The 20,737-nt window shown below is 33.1% G+C and overlaps 1 protein-coding gene across 4 annotated transcripts in view; it reads right to left on the bottom strand.

Moving 5' to 3' along the window:
- The window catches only part of Asap (ArfGAP domain of ASAP), a 293,797-nt gene that overhangs the window by 70,057 nt on the left and 203,003 nt on the right, over positions 1 to 20,737 (bottom strand). For all 4 annotated transcript variants that reach the window (XM_069819152.1, XM_069819153.1, XM_069819154.1 and 1 more), the window contains exons 3-5: positions 18,442 to 18,696; positions 10,537 to 10,622; positions 7,300 to 7,459 (exon numbers count right to left, since the gene is read on the bottom strand). In XM_069819152.1, coding sequence (XP_069675253.1) covers positions 7,300 to 7,459; positions 10,537 to 10,622; positions 18,442 to 18,696 — 501 coding nt within the window. The remainder of the gene's footprint in view (positions 1 to 7,299; positions 7,460 to 10,536; positions 10,623 to 18,441; positions 18,697 to 20,737) is intronic.

Below are 20,737 nucleotides of genomic sequence, written 5' to 3'. Positions count from 1 at the left end.
CGTTATTTTAATTTCCCTGGTCCCTGTTGTGTCAGTGAAGAGTGAAGTGTGTTGTGTCATGAAGTGTGTTGTGTAAGTGAAGTGTGTTTCTCTCAGTGAAGCTTTATAGTTTATAGTAGCAGTGCAAAGTATTTGAACAGTGAAATTTTTTTGAAGTGTTGGTGAAATCACGATAAAATCAGTGAAATGTGTCGTAGTTACAGTGCAGCGAGCGAGTTGTCAGCGAAATGAGTGTAGTGCTGAAAGGTACTTGTGCAGGTACTCGTGGGTTTTAGTTCGAACTTAGGGTTAAGATGCAAATTAGATTTACTTTAAATGTTATTTTAAGTGATGCTCTCTGTTGTTATTATTATTATTATTATTATTATTAATTTATTATTAATTGTCATTACTGAGTGTAATTAGTTACCACTGCCACCAGTTATATACCCATTTGCGGTGTGAATAAATACATACACACACATACAAAAGATTTAAGTTTTACTACAATATTTGCAATAATTTATTTTATTTTGCTCTGTGACCAATTTATTTTAGGTCTCTGCAGAGAACACATTTTGGAGATGTATGACCTTCAATTCTGCAGAGATGCGCTGCGAAATAGTCATGTCCTAATAGTATGAAGATAGCCGCTGCAATTTTTGGATAATCAAGAATCCAATTTTTTATTATTTAAAATTTCGCACCAAGGTTTATTTTCAACTCTTTTAGTATTTAATATTGTTCGTCTATAATTTTTTTCTTTACTAATAATGTTGCTGAATAAAACTGAACAGAAAGAGAAAAAGGAATCAGTTGGGTCACTTGCTCTACTGCCTCATTTAGAATTCGCAAGTTTACCTTCTTTATTTTTCTTCCTATGACCAAGACATTCGTCTTATTTGTGCATTTATCTTCATTCCATACTGCTCACAGCTGTCACTTAACTCCAGTAGCATATCCCTTAATATCATCTCCTCCTCTGCTAACAAAGCCATATCATCAGCAAATCTTATGCACTTTATTCTTCTTCGTCCTCCTACTATCACTCCTCCCATGTTCTGAAAACAGTTCTTCACTAAATCCTCCAAGTAGATATTGAACAGGGTCGGTGATAAAGGACATCCTTAATGTACTCCTCTTCCTATTTCGTTTTCTTCTGACATTTCTTCTCCTATCCTGACTTTGACTCGTTGTTAAATATAAAAATTACTGAACAGCCTTCTCTCTTTCCAATCCATATCTATTTTCTATAGGATCCCTATCAGTTTACTCCAATCCACTCTGTTTACTATCTCCGTAAAATCTTCAGGCCAATCGCCTTTCTCATACATTTCGTTGCATAATGATAGAATTTCCTTCTTATCTTCAACCAAGCATTATAAGAAAAATATTCAGTAAATACGAGAACTCCAGTGTTTATTTCTTAGTTGAACTTCACTTTAATTTGAGGTCACGAAGTAAAAAAAAATTGCAGATAATAACGAAACTTAGACATTTTCCTTGGAAAAGAGGGCAGAAAGGTCAATCTTTCTGAATGGCACAGACACTCAATATTGAAACTTGACCTTTCTGGATAGTTAAAACCAATATGTGATAAATTAATCATTATACAGTAGAAGCAAGATAAGTGGAATTGCGGAATTATTCCAGTTATAGTCATTACATGATGACGTAATGAATAAAACTAAACAACTTAAATGAACTTAGAAAAATTAAGAACCGCCATTATTCACGTGAGTTATATATTTAAGTTTGCAAGCAAACATTCTCATGAGGGCAGATAGAAAAATTAATTTTTTTCTTCCACCATGTTAATAAAGTCAAAACAAATGCTTATACAAATTTTTGGCCACTCGAGCGCAATGACGAGGGCAGTAAAAAATAAGTTTTCTTGGGGTCGTTTACAGAAGGGAAACACAATTTCATTGGAAAAATTTATTGGAACAGACACAGCAATTGTTGAGCTATTTTACAACATATTCTCCACCCGAATTGAGACATTTGTCATACCATGGGATCGACAGAGAGGTGCAGACGGCTGTCATTCACTGGTTCCAATCCCAGGCGGTAGACTTCTATGACATAGGGATATAAAAGTTGACCCCACGGTATGACAAATGTCTCAATTCCAGTGGGGAATGTGGTGAAAAATAGCTCAACAATTGCTGTATCTGTTCCAAAAAATTTTTCAATTAAATTGTGTTTTCTTTCTGTAAACGGTCCCAGGGAAATTTGTTTCTTATGGCCCTCGTAATTGCGCTCGAGTGGCCAAAATTTGTCTAAGCACTTGTTTTCACATTTATTAATATGGAAGAAATAAGATTAACTTTTTTATCTGTCCCATGAGAATGTTTGCTTATTAGTATAAACAAGTTTAAATAATTTTTTGTCATCAATATTTATCTTTCCTAAGTCTACATTTCATAATTTGAGGATACTGCGCTAGTTGTTGTTACAACGTATTAAGTATTTTAATTTATTCCTGTACTATTACCAGGGCCGGTTATTTATGGAGATCGCGAAAATCACGACATAATAGATATACAGTACAATAGATTTTTGCTAATGTTTACGAATTAAGTGATTCTGATTAATAATATGCGGATGAAACAATCGCGACAAATCGCGAAATAGAGTTCTAATAACGAATTTCATATTCTTAGTATTTTTTTCGGTTTTTTTTTTTTTCACTTGAATTTGTTATATATCCAAGTAGCCTATATTACATGACATTCCAGGTGTTTTGATTACGTTAGTGAACTCAAAAGACGGAGAATTCAACATTTCAATAATAATAATTTGAAAGTGTTAATTTGAGGACTGCAAGTTTTTTTCGTTTTTAATGAATGTGTTAAATACAGTCTCAATCCAACAAATATTGTCTATTGGCCATACCGCACCTTTACCAGGATCCAACGAACCCTTAATGTTAATTATTTGGAAAGTAATATTCATACTGAGTTAACACTCCAATTCCAAAATAATTGTATTTTCCAAAATTTCCATTCATCTCCGCCAAGAGATCGAATCAATCTCCAACAATCACAGGTACAAATGTAATTTTTCGTTCTGTAAATGAACAATGTAACATTGGTTCAGATCAAATTTCTGCACATTTAAAGAACAAAACGAAAATTCTTTCAATCATTTATTATCATAATACAGTGCTGTCTTAAATTTACTAAGCATGTTGGGAACTAAATCAATGGCTTTCCCAAAACACGCTACGAAATGTTTCATATAAAACAATTTTATCTCGAAAAGGAAGCAAAAACGAGCAAAATTGTATTAAACTTTTTTGTTTTAAATATCTCAAAGAATAACCCCTTGAAATTAATGTCATTACTTACGGTTCACTCTTGTATATACGCATACAAACACGCAAATACATACAGATACATATACGCACAGACGTACAAATATAAGCAGTCAGGAACTAGACAATCATCTCTCTTTGTGTGTTTTAGAAAATTAAGTTCTCTTTTCGGTTATTCCACTTTAACATTATGAATGTTCTTCAACAAGACGGCGTAACTTGAGTGAGGTAAGTGACCGACAGGTTTGGAGCTCACAAGATACTCCATCAGTTCCGAGACACCTTGCAAGGACGCGAGATTCAAAGTACAATATGTACAATACATCTTTTAGGTTATTTATCTCTACTACCTTCTTATTTTGTCGCTATATTATTATCAATATCAGTGATGATGCAAGATTAGTACTTCCTTTATGAATAAGATAAGGCAAACCGATCAGTTCATATGAGGCTCTACTTAATAGGGTGCATACAGTACTGCAGTGAAGCAGGGTAACGAAAACAACGAGTCATCTATGGCTTAATTACCAGGGGCGTATATTGCGGGTGTTCAAGGTGTGCGCTGGACACCCTGTAAATTCGGTAATCTCATTTTTTTTATTTTAAGTTGTTTTATATAATGCAACAATAATTTTAATTTATCACAATTTAAATGTGTGGTAATCTCATTGGAAGTTGGCGTATATAGTTCAAGACTAATTTTAATTTATTACCATTTAAATATTTTAAATGCCTGCTGGTTGAATGTGCACACCATCCCCAGAACGGCTTTCGTTTTATAACGTACGCTCTGCCTGACGAAGTGGGATGAGGTCTGGTCTGGTTGTCCTGTCCGTACAAAAGCACATCCCCTGCTGAGAGTTACTGCTATAATGCTCTGCGCGCGCAAGGTGGCATGGTGGGAATACTCGCTTCTCTCAAGCTCGCAGGTCGTCCTGTATACAGGCAGCTCAACTTGTCAAGTGTAGTGTTACAAAATATTGTGTTTGACGTGTGTGTTTACTGTTTGTGTGAGTGATGTTTACTGTTTGTGTGAGTGAATTTACTATGTTTAGGTTTTACTAGGGTTCACTGCTGTGTGCCAGCGCAGGTAAACAATTTAAATTACTTATTTAATGATAATAGCACTTGGAAATGTATACTGTAAAATATCTTTTGCAAAAGCCATTCTCTTCTCGCCCACTAGAAGAGAAATGACATATAGTGAATAAGGGTAGACCTACCCCGCCACTTCCGCATTTAGTGCAAGAATACTTACTTACTTACTAGCTTTTAAGGAACCCGGAGGTTCATTGCCGCCCTCACATAAGCCCGCCATTGGTCCCTATCCTCAGCAAGATTAATCCATTCTCTATCATCAACAGCAGACTTCTTTATAATAAATTACCCAGGTCAATTAAACACTTAAATGCTGATGTTAAATTCAAAAAAGAATTAAAGAAATTTCTTATGGATGGTTGTTTTTATTCAGTACAAGAATATCTTGAATGTTAGTGTTTACAGTTATTAAATGTTGAGTTGTACGTACATATTTATTAATAGTAGATGATAAAGGTTTCATTCTAGGTTCATTGTGCGAAGATTTGACAATTTTAATGGTAGTGCTCAATCATTTGTCAGTAAAATACACCATGTTATATATATTAGCATTATTTTGTAAATGTGTATTAGTTTTATAACTGTTTTTAGTATTAATTTGACGTGTCCAACATCATCCTGTATGATCATTAGGACGAAATAAAATACATACATACATACATATCCCACCTCCCTCAAATCCATTTTAATATTATCTTCCCATCTACATCTCGGCCTCCCCAAAGGTCTTTTTCCCTCCGGCCTCCCAACTAACACTCTATATGCATTTCTGAATTCGCCCATACGTGCTTTTAGTGCAAGAATATAAAACAAAAAGCGAACAATACACTAGACATTTTTCTATTTCACAATATGGAAATGTAGAATGGTTAGCGGGTTGTGAAACTTCAAACAGGTTATTTTGCTGGCCATGCTTATTGTTTGATCATAAATAATGCAATTTTGAATAACGTTATTTCTAGTTGCCTCCTTTCTCCGGCATTTGCAGGGCAGTCATTGAAACAAGGTGATTAATTTTTAAGAAGTTGTGGTGCGAGTACGGTGAATAATATTTAAATGCCATTTTCTTTTAATTTTATCATTTTCCCATTAGTTTAAGGGCATTTTAATGATCATTTTAAGTAGATTTTTAGGTAATCAACATCTGCCGCCTGGTTATTAAATATAAACAATACTAAATTATATATTAAAAATGGCAGTTAATGTTGACCCGATATTTCACCAGCGGTGGATTTTCAGGGGAGGCAAGGGAGGCCATGCCTCCCCTCATATTTTACCAGAACACAATATGGCAGTAATAATTTCAGCTGAATTAAGATCACAGACAAGTTACAGCAAATGACGAACATTTTTCCTTTTATATTAATTTTACTATTCACTACGACTAAGATGTACAGTAAGTTACGTAAAGTCGACCACATCCAGTTGGTGATGCCCGCTCGCTATACTTAGATAGTACAAATAATTCGTACTGAAAATTAACAGATAGCGCTGTAACCTGTACAGTCGACATCTAGCAGCCTGCTAGAGAGCGGGAGAGAGGAGTCGGCTACATGACGCTACTCCCCGGTAACCATGACAACAGCAGTTCAACCAATAAGATAGCTGGTTAGAAGAGTGTTTAAACTTGACTAGAACGCGCGAGGGGAGCCGATTTGGAGACGTCCTACCCACCGCTGACAACTGTACTGCTTATAGTCACGGCTGGTTTCGGCTGTATTGGGAAGCTCTCTCTCTTTCTCTCTTCTTGGTTTTAGAAAATTGAGTTACGTGCTGTTAATTTTCTCTCCCTGCGTAAAAGTTTTCATTTATGTTGTTAGATTTTCTCTTGTTTGCGGGTGTTCTTGTTATTTTATTCTTTTGTGTTACGAGATATATTTACTTATACAGTATTTTAAACATATCGAGAGTTTAGAAACAAATGCAGATTTGTCTCTAGGTTCTTCTAGTAGCAGTTATTCAGTATGTTGTGACCTATTTGATCGGTTTGTGAAGAAAGAGGAACATCGAGTTAATTTGCTGTAAAATTAGACTATGTAATAGTAATGAGCAAGCCCCGGATTCTTAGGTTCGAATCAATTTTGTTGCTATCTACTTACTCTCGAAATATTGCTTTTCTTATTCGTTTTATGCAGCAAAGCGTAACATTCTTAAATGCAATATGACCTAAAAAGACCTAATTCGTAGGTTAGGACTTGGAGTCTCCTAAAGAGAGGCAATCTTTACCAAGCCGTTGTAATATATTAATAGTATGTTGTTTATTTTTATTCCCCCCCGTAAAATCATATAAATTCCTAAACATAAGATTTAAAATCCTAAAACATAAATTGGAAAACCTGATTTTAATTTCTTAAAACCTATAACTTCTGTGCTTGGTAATGAGGTACGTCACAGGCCTTATATTTTTATATTCTCATCATTCACGTCTTGGCCACCCCAACTTTCAAACTCACCATCCGCTACTGTATTTCACTTACGCCTATAATAATTGTGCGAGATAGACCAAATATATATTTTTAACAGAACACCCAAACTCCAGGTTCAGCATACGCCACTGTTAATTACGTCCTGGACTCCAGTGTCATATACGGACGTACCTACATAACAAAATCGCTAAATTAAGTTTTCAAACCATTTAACAAGTCACGTCTTTTAAATAAATAGGCCTGGTGTCAGGAAGCTAATGAAGTTACAGCATTCATATTTTAACACAGACAGTAAAGAGGGAAACGCGGAGGGGTGAATGTTATCAGCTCTTCAACACTGATACAAGATATAAATTCATAATCCACGCAGAATTAATAGGCCCATCCTTAAAGTTTCTCACACTCCCTTCCTCACTTCACTTCCCCTTTCCTATTAACTTTTATCACCTCACATGCTCAACATTATCAGTTACTAACCTCTTTGTCAAGTCCTGGGGCGCTCCTTAAGAGAGTCCTGAGTTCTGTTAACCTCCGTCTTTCCTCGTCCTGTTTTTGCCTGATCTTCTGCAGCTTTATTGAAAGATCTGCTACGTAACTGCCAAAATGCTCAATTGTCTTCAGACCATCTTGGAAGTAGCTGATGGATAAAGGAAATGCAATGAAATAGTACACACATAAAATAGGAACTTCATACATACAGTTACAATAAGCATAAAGATACACAGTGCACTCAAAGACTATTTCTTGCAAGTACCTATACTACACTTTTATTTATTCTTCAAACCAGATTTCGTTCGAGCGTGTAATTTTATGCTCAGTGCAAGACACATTGCATACAAGATAACACAGACACATGTTAGATCAAAATAATCTCTTTCTATTGAAAGAGTACAACTGTGATACACATAGGCTGAATTTGTAATCTTATCATTTCAACCTACTACCTAAGTTGTAATCACGAAAGTACTGAGATTTCAGACAGTGGGTGATGACAACAGAGATCAAATCCTAAGGCTGGGTCAAAGTTGATCTCTGGAAGAATAAATCGTTGTTGTCTAATTTTTCAGTTAGATTGTTAGAACATGGGTTGTTCTGTTTAAGCGAATGTTGTTTGAAATTTATGTTGCAACTTTAAAGTAGGCTATTTTGTGTAAAAAATAAGCAGCAGCAGCAGTAGCAGTAATAATAATAATAATAATAATAATAATAATAATAATAATAATAATAATAATAATAATTTGGTCTATCCTACACATAATTCTAGCATTGAAAAATAATAATAATAATAATAATAATAATAATAATAAGAAGAAGAAGAAGAAGAAGAAGAAGAAGAAGAAGAAGAAGAAGAAGGAGACTAGAATCTTTGTTGGCTTGAACACTTCGAAAAATGTTGGTTTAAGTAACTTACAAAAGAAAAAAGTACAAAAAATGTATATTTCAAAACTTTATATAGAATAAGTAAATAACTTTTATTATTATTATTATATGGGATCACTATCCATCACCTTTACGAGAAAGAAAGACACTCTAAAAGGCAGAACAACAAAATATCGTAGAAATGATAGAAAAATCAAAGGCCTAAACAATGGCATCAATGTAGAATTGCAGTGAAAAAACAAATTAAAAAAGGGATTCCTGCCAATGTATGACCTTCATAACCACGTCCTTAAGAAGTATGGAATATCAACCATGACTTTACAATCGAAAATAAATACAAAACTATTAAGATTTTGGGTTAAAAACCATTCTGGCTCCACTGTATACTTCCAAAAATGCCTTCAGATATTGTCTGCAAGTTCTCTTTCTTGTATAGCTAGGCTTATCTAAAAAAAAAAAGGTATTTTTTACGTTCATTTTGTTTGGGTTATTTTGGCTATAATGTTAAGAAATATTCACATTAAACCAGGAGTATATTTCAAGACTGGCAGCGCCAGGATACTGTTGTTCGAGGCCTGGTGGCGCCAGGGCACTTTTATGATTTTCATATAGCCTACAACCAATATAATAGTTGGACATTAAATGTATTGTTAACACTATTAGATATTACAGGGCCATCTTTAATTTATATATTATTAAGATTATTAATTGGTGCTCAATTTGCATTAAACTATTATTGTTAAATTTTTCATTGATAAAAAAAATACATATTTTATTCATATTTAAACAATTTCATAGTGAGGTCTATTCTGCAAATCTATATATGTAGGTACGAACCTATTATGCGTAAGGTCACGTTACATTTTTATGTCATGAGTCATGAAGGATAAGCTGAATTTGAATATTCCGCATAAATGGAAAAACCAGGGATGGAGTTATTGAAAACAAACGAAACATGGATGATGATGATGATGATGATATGACGATGTGATGATGAGATAATGATGATGATGATGATAATGATGATGGCGGCAACTACTACTACCGGTACTACCGAAATCACAGAGCCAGGGCACTTTTTCGTTTAGAAATACACCACTGCATTAAATATTTTAAACATTAATTTTACTTTAAAGAACTGTAATAAAGGACGTACAATTCTGAATAGTTAAAACATCTAGACGATGAATTTTTGTGCGTAAGGTCACGTTACATTTTTATGTAATGAGTTATGAAGGATAAGCTGAATTTGAATATGCCGCATGGAAAAAAAAATAATAAATAAACAGGGATGGTGTTATCACAGTCTAGTATATACAGTCACGAAGCTCAATACGTAGTAAATATGCATCCATAGATAGTTGCTAACCACTAGGATCGCTACTATCGCCTCATCACAGAGAATGCGAAATAGTACCTGCACAGTCTATTGTTCTTAGTACCCTCATAAACTCAAGCTTCGTGACTGTATATACTATAGTCCCGTCGCTCTTATTTCCGGCAACCAATCACGTTGTAGGTCGGCTACATTTAAACGGGTGCGTCTTGTGATTCGCTGCTGATAACGTTAAGCACTTCTTAAGGCTCGATAAATACTTAGTAATATAATCGCTTGCCATTTTGGCTCTTTCGTTGGCGTTCGAAGCAAGCACACAAGGACGTTATTTGCCGCTCAATTATTTGTTCAATTACAGTGCATTTGATTTATTATCATAGGAGCTACGACATGATAATGTTTAACGGTGTGGCAAATAGATTCCTCGTCTGCTAGCTCGGCAACAAAATAACAAAAATGGTGAACCTAGGCTTTATAGAGCCTCCAATTCCTAAGGCGTAAGCAAAGAAGAGGAGTCACGCCGGAAATAACAGCGACGCGACTATAGACTGTGGTATTATTAAGAACAAATGAAACAAGAAGCCTGCAAATAAATGAAAACAGAAATCTATTTCGAGAGTTCGGCAAAAGAATTTGCTTTAAAAAAAAAGCCTCCTAATACGTCAAAATATACACTGAATAAAATACTTAATTAGGTATAAGGCCTACTACGCCATTAAAATTGTAAATAAAGAGCTTTCCTCTAAAAGACAAAATATCTGTGCAAGCTTATACCTTACAATACATTTTGATGAAGAGAGGTTATGTCAGATTAATCCCAATAATTGTTTCATTGCCCTTCCATAATTCAATTAGGGCCTATAATTGATCAGAATTTATATATTAAATCTTCTATGTAATAACGTACTGTATATAGTTATGTTATCAGTAATTTATAAATCAAGTCCACTATATGGTTAATTATTAAAACTTATTAATCAGTATTTTAACTTGCTTACTTGGTTTGTGCGTGGTAATACTCCACAAGATGCTGAAGCAGCTCAATTCCTTTCTTCGTTTTAATTTCATTTACTTTGATCAGGTACTGAAAAAGATAAACAAAAGGGATTCAACGAAAATCATTTATATAAATCTGAATTGTAAGAAATGATTGTCACATGTTATCTACCTATTCTGCCATACACGTCAGCGAACATCAGGCCTATATACAAATGATATATTGCAACTTTTCACTTCCTTTCTGTGTACAATAAAACGAAATAGTAGGCCTGTAGGTTGTAGAGGAAAGGGAAGAGGGGAAGGAAGTATCGGGTATATTTTTTATGGTAATGGTAATAATGTGAAGTTTCAATTGGGAAACCCAGTTTCCTAGATTCTGAATAACAATCTCCACAATATATCATTTCAAAACTTAGGCAGCAAGATAAAATAGTTTTATTATGCAAATGAATCAGTGATGGGGAATTCCGAGAAGCACAATAAGCATCAAAAATATTATGAACATTAACAAAACAAGCAAACAATTAGTCAAAGTAAACATAAATATTGTAGTTCTGAACATTAATCTCTCGAACAATATGAATGCCACAAAAACTATTACTATATAAGTTATTTATGTAATTTGTGTATAAAGTGAAACTTTTCTGCACCTGGTAAGAAATTATCAGCAGAATGAAAGTAGGCGAATGCTGAAATTACTCGAGTGCAAAAAATCCATCACTCATACAAGTTTATACCTACATAATTTTATCTAGCATAACAAAAAAGACACAACTTATAGAAATAATTTATTCTACTCCTATAATAAAACAAGCTACGGTGTCCAAAAGAGAACAAATTTATCAGTAGATTAGAGTAGGTCATGGATCGATTTTTAACATTAATAGTAACAGCATTCTGTTTCTATGGTGACAAGTGTTACAACCTAACAAGTATGCGATAACAGTTATTTATCTTATAAGTGGCTTAAATTAACCATTATTTTATGAGTGAGATGTTTATGACACGAACGCTACTCATAATTTCCCATGAAAACATAATGGACTTGTGTGTGTAATATACAACGTTTTATCTTATTGTTGTCATTATTGTAATTATTTTCCTTCTTATATACAATATTAGGTAGCTACAATGAATTATTATTGTTCAAAGCTCTAGTACGATGTGAAACTTCATTTGTTGCTAAGTTACCAATCTGATTTAAATGAAATATTTATTTCTAATTAAATTATTTTACATGTGAAGTAATGAGCTATTTCTGACAGTTGTTAACATTTCGATAAACAGCATACAATGTCACTAGGATAAAATAGAGTAACTTTATTTCGCGATGTTCAGAAAGGAGCTACGTTTCATAAGCAAAACTGTTCAGAAAATCTAAATTTTTTTGCTATGGTAGTAAAAAAAGTGTAGGGTGTCAGAATTCCCGCGTATATAATTGTTTAAAAGGTGATAGTTTATCTGAATGGACCAGTTACCAGTTACACTCCACTTTATTAACATAGTCTTTTAATTGGTTATACCGGAAAGGCAAATTTGCAAGGGGATTTATATACAAGTGCATATAGCAATGTAATATTCTAGGATATATACTGAAGTGAAATTCCATGAAAATTATAGTTCGCTCGATGATTTTACACGCATTTTATTGTGCATATAAGTATAAATTACGATGGATTATAAATCAAATTAAGACACAGAGAAAAAATCCGTTGTATATATAATGTTGTTGGATTTTTAATTAGTTATTTTAGGACTCTTTATCAACTGCTATTGTTATTTTAAGGGTTCAGAGCCATAGTGGGCCAAGCGCCATATATTAAAAATGGAGAAAACAAGGGTTAAAATTAGGGGAGAGTTAAGTAGTATCGGAAATCGGGTAATATCGGACAGTGCGTCTCTTTCATCTACTACCAGATCGTAGTACCTGAATGACATGGTTACGTTTCTGTATGCGACATCACAGAAACGTAACCATGTCATTTAGGTACTATCATGTGGTGGTAGATGAAAAAAACTCACTGTCCGATATTACCCGATGTCCGATACTACCCAACTCTCCCCTAAGTGATTACCATAATTCAATGAAACATATAGTAGGTAATGTAAAGTATGCATATTAAGACTAAATGGTATGTCAATATTCATTTAACTATGGCATTCACTTAACTTTAACCCTTGATTTCCCCGTTTTTAATAAATGGCGCTTGGCCCACTATGGCTCTGAACCCTTCAATTAGCGTCTGAATTAGATGAAGGTGACAATGAGTCCAGGGTTCAGCGCTGAAAGTTACCCAGCATTTGTTATTAAAGACTTGAGGTAAAATCCCAGAAAAAACCTAAATCAGGATTTGAACCCGAGCCCGCTCGTTTCGCGGTTAGGCATGCTAACCGTTACTCCATAGCAATGGACGAAATTGGATTTCACATGCAGGTACAACAAATAAGAGCGACGTCATAACTGCATGTAAATTTGCATTATAAACTAATTTATAAAGATACTAAGAATTTCGCATAAAAATATTTCTGGACAATTCTGCTTGTGATCAGAAAGGTTTCATTTAATTTATTAATCCTGAAATATGTATTCACTTTCATTTTGTGAATTTATTGGAATCAAAATAGACATGAAAACAAGTATACAACATTATTTTGGGAAACCAACAGCCTGGACATAAACAATTTCATTACTCTTGTATGACTGCGAGAGTGCACACAACTATATGCAAATGCGGTGCTTTACAAGCACTGTGAAGTGCATGTGTTTGGAGGGGAATTTTAGGGGTAGTTGTAAGGGGGTGACACTTTATTGATTTTACTATGCTAGTCAAACCATACATGGTGGGCTTACAGAAGAAGTAAAACTGTAGCTAACTATAAGTTACACAGAGTTGAGCACGTTCCTTTCAGATGTATAACATACCCCTGTTCTACAGTTAGAGAAACGTTCAAAAGGGAATATCAAATAACAGTTGTTAACTTTAATTGTGCGCGGAAAAGAGAGATTTTCAGCATATGCGGGAAAGACAATCTCGAAGTGAACCGTATGTGAAGAGTGGAAGCAAATAGTTATTTTCTGAAAGGATCATTGTTAGCTCCACACTCTGTACTGAACAATTTGCAGTTAGAGCTGAAAATCGAACACACTCAAATGTAACAAAACTTCTTAACACACTCCTTGGCGTATCTTGTTATGGTATATATATATATATATATATATATATATATATATATATAATGCTTCAAATATTATTTTATCCGTTGTCAATTAAATTGTTTTAAAGACAATACCGAAACATAAGTTAATAACCTTGAAGTTATTGTTACTATAATTATATTATGAAAATTTGATCTTATTAAACAAAAACAACGGCATTTCATACAAGAAAGTTTTATATACCTAATACAGTTGTAATTTTGTAATACCACGTAAGTAAGAAGTGTGGAACACTGCTTGTAGCTTCCATATTTTAACTTTATGAAGAAACTCTATATACAAAAGTTATAGGGAGTGAAAAAAGAATATTTTCAACATGTTTTCAAAAACTATGTTTTACAATTATAATTACTGCAAGTTAAATTGTTAATTACTGTATAAGAAGGTGCTTTGATAGGTATTTAGCCTGTGTACTTGTATAAAATAAATAAATAAATAAATAAATAAATAAATAAATAAATAAATAAATAAGTATGTAAATAAGTAAGTAAATAAGTAAATAAATAAATAATTAAATACATAAATAAATACATAAATAAATAGATAAATAGATAACTAAATAGATAAATATATAGATAAATAGATACATAAATAGATAAATAAATAAATAAATAAATAAATAGATAAATAAATGAACAGATAAATAGATAACTAAATAGATAGATAGACAGACAGACAGACAGACAGACAGACAGACAGATAGATATATAGATAGATAGATAGATAGATAGATAGATAGATAGATAGATAGATAGATAGATAGATAGATAGATAGATAGATAGATAGATAGATAGATAGATAGATAGATAGATAGATAGATAGATGAATGAATGAATAAATGAATCAATCAATAAATAAATGGATGAATAAATAAATGAGTAAATGAATGAATAAATAAATAAATAAAAGAATGAATGAATAAAAGAATGAATGAATAAAAGAATGAATGAATAAAAGAATGAATGAATAAATAAATGAATGAATAAATAAATGAATGAATTAATTAATGAATGAATGACTGAATGAATATATAAATAGATAAATGAATGAAAGAATAAATGAATAACTGAATGAATAAATGAATGAATAAATAAATAAATGACTAAATAAATGAATAAATGACTAAATCAATGAATAAATGACTAAATGAATAAATAAATGACTAAATGAATAAATAAATGACTAAATGAATAAATAAATGACTAAATGAATAAATTAGAAATGGGTCAATAAATGGATGAGTAAATGAATGATTAAATAGATAAATAAGTAAATAAATAAATAAATAAATATATATAAATAAATAAATTACTAAATGAATGAATAAATAATAAATACATAAACAGACAATAAATAAATACGTAAATACAAAGATAAATAAGTAAACATGTAACTATGTACGTAACTGCAGTAAGTAAGTAAATAAGAATGTAAGTAAAAATAATTAAATAAATAAATAAGTAAATAAATAAATAAATTAATTAATACATAAATAAATAAATGACTAAATAAATAAATAAATGACTAAATAAATAAATAACTAAATAAATGAATGACTAAATCAATGAATAAATGACTAAATGAATGAATAATAAATGAATAAATTATAAATGGGTCAATAAATGGATGACTAAATGAATGATTAAATATATAAATAAATATATATAAATAACTAAATGAATGAATAAATGAATAAATAATAAATGCATAAATAGATAATAAATAAATATGTAAATACAAAAATAAATAAGTAAACAAGTAACTACGTACGTAACTGCAGTAAGTAAGTAAATATGTAAGTAAAAATAATTAAACAAATAAATAAATAAGTAAATAAGTAAATAAATAAATAAATAAATAAATAAATGTACAGTATAAGAGAGTAAAATTTGATTTTATGTGCGAATAGAAAGTTTAGCGACCGAGGCGAACCCTAGAGTCATAATTTCCACGAGCGCATAAAATCTGTTTACTCTCGTGGGCTATACATTATTTTATCCATTAGTGGTATCTAAATTTCATTTTAAATTTATGCCTTTTCTTTGTAATGTGTTGTTGGTGAAGAAGTCATAAATGAACGAATGTATAGATTTTATGGTTGCTAATGTGTTGGTTGTCATGGAAAAAGTTTTTAATTCACAGCAATGAATTAAAAGCCTGAGAAATTAAAAACTTTTAATTCAGTGCTGTGAATAAAGCCATTGTTTAGGATGAAATAAAGACCCGTTTAGACACCAGTCATGGATAAAAATATTTTTCAATGACTGCAAGTATGGACAAGAAATTATAGCACACTAGCCTGGTACAGTTAATACCACTTGTGACATAGGAGCATCTATAAGAAATAATTTTTTACCTCCGATGATAAGGTAATAGTTTAGAATGATAATTAATACAGTGCTTTTTTTAAATCTGACAAATAGCATGTAAATTTTATCTGTAGCCCTTCCATTTCAAGGATGTAGTTCTTGTACAGTGCATGTTGTAAAAATACGTTACGGAACCCATAGATTTGTTTACTTTTGGAAGGAAGCTATAATAAAATCGATGCGAATAACCACTGCCAGCTTTTAACCCGTGAACCTCAGGCGAAAACGGGAAGCATGACGAAACACGGATCACAGAGAATGAATGGAGAAAGGTATGTGGTTTCAAAATATAGGCCTACGTGGCGTAAACGAACTTATTTAACAAGAGTGTAATTCAAACTATTGAAGGGAGAAATCTTTCACACTGGGTATCTCAAATGAAGACTAACTATACACAACAAGACAAGCAACACTATAATTATGTTATTATTTTAGTGCAATTACTGGTTACCATAACAACAAGAAATGGCCATGCTTGTCATCGCAGATCATTTATGATCATTTTCACTGAAGCTGTTGGAGAATTAGAGCGGTTGAGAGATCTGACAATTTAATGGGTCGTTTTATAGTCGTTTTCCCCATTTAAATATTCCATTCAAAGATAGGCCTATACAAAATTAAGTAAAGGGATTATTCGTGAAAAAAATATGTAATACCTTGAAATTACATTATTATTATTATTATTATTATTATTATTATTATTATTATTATTATTATTATTATTATTATTAAACAACCCATCTATGACTAAACATTTTTTTAATCATTTTCAGCGTTATCAAGTATCTTAATCGTGATCTTCCCTTTGGTTTTTCTCTGAGTGTATGAGTATGAGCATCAGTGAGTGTATGAGCACATGAGTCTGAGTACGCGTGAGTGTAAGGATATGAACAAATGAGTGTGAGTAAGTAGCGTGTATGAGTATGAACAGATGAGTGCGAGTGTACGAGTATGAACAAATGTGTCTTGAGTATGTGTGAATATGAATATGAACAAATGATTATGAATAAATGTGAGTGTATAGACACATAAGACTATGTATGAGTGCATTAATAAGAATAAATGAGTAAGAGTGAGTATATGAGTATGAGCACCTACGAGCAAGTGTGAGTGTACGGTACATGAACAAATGGGTCTAGATTATAGTAAATGGCGTGCATGACTATGAACAAATGAGTCTGAGTACGTGTGAGTGTATGAGTACAAACATGTGACTGTAAGTAGCGTGTATAAGTATGAACAAATGAATGTAAGTGTGAGTGTACGAGTATGACGAAATGAGTCTATACGACGTGTATGAGTATGGATATGTGATTGTGAGTGGACTGTGAATGATTCAGAGAGAGAGAGAGAGAGAGAGAGAGAGGAAGATGGGGGAAGGAGAGAAGGGGAGGGAGGGAGGGATGGGGCAGGGAGAGAGAGGGAGGGGCAGGGAGGGAGAGAGGGTGGGGGAGAGATGAGAGAAGGAGAGGGGGAGAGAAAGGGGGGAAAAGAGAAAGAGAGAGTGTGTGTGTGCGTGCGTACGTGCGTGCGCGGATTATTCTATAATGTGGTATGGTGTGGCTTTTGGCCAATGTAGTCTTTATAGCTTTTAAAGATCTAATGTTGCTGTATACATTACTTCATTAAAATAATGAAATGCTTCAAATTCTGTATTTAAAAGTTGAAAGATTTCAATAATATAGATGAAATGCAAGGATTATTTTACTCCAAAGTCTGATCATTGTGGATACATTTCAGTTGCGTACTCGTATATAAAGAAATACACTAATTAGGTAGCGGCAGTTAATTGAACACTACTCAAAGTCTGATGAACCAAAATAAGCGTTGAAAACCAAAATTTTCTACCACATATCATTTTTATGGTACACGCACTTCACTTATTTACACAAATTTGTTACACTAGCATACAAAGCAGCCTTTTTTTTTGGCCGAAATTCACAAATTAAAATGTCTTTTTTGATCTTTTACGTTTGTAGACAGCTTCTGCAATCTCTCTGATGAGAGACCAGCAATATTCAGCCAGCATACGTGTAAGGATGCACTAATTAAATATAGTTTTCTCATTTTTGGTCTCGATACTCAAAATCCTTCAAATTCAGCACAACAGTTAATATTTATCGTGATATCAATGATTATATTTTACGGATGTATGTTCAAATTTAGCATTGTGATTAATGCATTATTGTTTATTCCACTTTTATCTCACTGTATCAACTTTTTCTGTAAGTTACGAGATTTTGTGTACAGTGTATGCATTTGGAAATGTAAACTTAAAAGGTAGTCTTATGGGTTCAACAATGGCTATCCCACATACCTCACACATCTGTAGCTGGAATACTCTTCTTTCCTTCTCCATCTCATCAGCAATTTCAGCAGAAGTGACTTCAGATCGAATTAGTCCTGCCTCCTTTGCCTGCTGTTTCTTCTCCTTTTCTATCTTTGCGTACTTGGCTTCATAATCTTTCCATGCCTTGTCAAATGGCCTTTTCAAGTCACCTTTTACCCCTCTCAGATCACCCTTCAGCAGATTTTCTAATGGGAACATGACGATGTTGTTGATGTTCTGCATCTGAAAAGCAAAGAAGAAAAATTTGAGGTTATTAGTCATGTAGAAGTGGCGGTCTTCTTTCACCTTGCTTTCTGGGGAGGGGGGGGGGGAACTTCAAACATATCTTCTGCATACAAAATACTTATTGACAGAAAGTTACAATTTTTCATCTTTAAAAGTTTCAAAACAAGTTTTATGAGTTTACGATAGTATACAAGTTACATAGCTTAAGTTTAGAAAAGAATTGTCGTCGGCGGTCTAGTCTAGCACCCCAGTATCACAGGTTCAACCCCTCGCTTCCTCTGACAAGCAAACGTTTTGATGGGGGCAGATAAAAAAGTTAATTTTTTTTCTTCCACCATGTTAATAATGTAAAAAGAAGTAGTTTTACAAATTTTGGCCACTCGATCGCAATTACGAGGACCGTAAAAAAATAAGTTCGCCAGGGGCCGTTCACAGAAAAAAAAACATAATTTCATTGGACAAATTTATTGGAACAGACACAGAAATTGTTGAGGTATTTTTCAACATATTTTCCATCGAAATTGAGACATTTCTCATATCATGAGAGAACTGCAGTCGAACGCTGGTTCCGATCTGAGGCGGCTGACTTCTACGATACAAAAATTGATCCCATGGTATGACAAATGTCTCAATTCCAGTGTGGGATATGTTCGCAAATAGCGCAACAATTGCTGTATCTGTTTCAATAAATATTTCCATGAAATTGTGTTTTTTTTCTATAAACGGCCCCAGGAAAAATCACTTTCTGGACGGCCTCGTAATTGCGGTCGAGTGGCCAAAATTTGTATAAGCAGTTCTTTTGATATTATTAACATAGCGGAAGAACAAAAATTAACTTTTTTATCTGCCCCCATGAGAACGTTTGCTTGTGAGAGGAAGGTAAAGGTGGGGACCTCTGTGGCAAAGTTTGTGGACTATAAAAGGGTTTTACTACATTCGGGCCTTTAATATGGAAAATAAAATTCCCTTACACGATTTTTATATCGTATGTTAACAGTTCCAACTTTTAATAATGAATGCGACGGGTCGTTAGCCAAAAGACTTGGTACATTAGTTTTGCACCCTGGACAATTAGCTCGAATTTCGGATAAATCAAAAGAATTTGATGGTGGACAGAGGAGTAGGAGAGTTTTCTTAGGCCTTTCTTGTTTCGCATGCGATATTAAAATATTTTTATATTTACAGTAAAGGTAGGAAGTTCGTACCAAAATACAGAATTCAGATTGTGTACAGCCACGCATATAGATCATCTCACTATCTGTATGCTGTGTATACTATACTTTGTTCACATAAACAACTCACAGTATATCCACAACTGTGGATGGATGACTTTCGTAACTACATTACAGAAATATACACAGTAGAGAAGCAGTTTCATTACGTGCTAACGTTTGCAGCGGAGTTGTGCAGTTTAGTGAGCGGTTTTTAACATGGCATAATTTAAATATTCCAATCACAAGAAGTTGAATGCAAAACTTCAAGATTTACTGATAATCATACAACCCTATCAGCAAATAGAGAGACAGATTACGTGGGAATTATGTAATGTGTATACATAACGCAAAGAAGGAATATTTCAGGAACGCTGTGCTACGAAATATGCATGGGGAGACAAGAATCAAGAGAAACATATTTCAAAATTAGACTCAATATATATATATATATATATATATATATATATATATATAATGTTTTGCTTTCTCGATCTATGTACTCGTAATGATGTTGGTAAGTTTCAATATCTCTTCAAACAATTGCCTGCGGCAATCAATCTGCAAATAAAACGAAGAGCATGGTCATAGGAAGAAAAATACAGAAGATAAACTTGCGAATTCTAAATGAGGCAATAGAGCAAGTGGAAAGCTTCAAATACTTGGGGTGTACTAGGCTATAAGCAATAACATGAGCTGCTGCCAGGAAGTTAAAAGGAGGACAGCAATGACCAAGGAAGTTTTAATAGAAAAAGGAGCATGGACCTCTGGAAAAAGAACTAAGGAAGACTAGTTAAGTGCTTTGTATGGAGTGCGGCAATGTATGG

Source organism: Periplaneta americana, chromosome 2 (genome assembly GCF_040183065.1).
Source record: "Periplaneta americana isolate PAMFEO1 chromosome 2, P.americana_PAMFEO1_priV1, whole genome shotgun sequence".
Taxonomy (NCBI): domain Eukaryota; kingdom Metazoa; phylum Arthropoda; class Insecta; order Blattodea; family Blattidae; genus Periplaneta; species Periplaneta americana.
The sequence above is the reverse complement of the archived record's forward strand: the minus strand, read 5'-3'. Positions and strand labels throughout refer to the sequence as shown.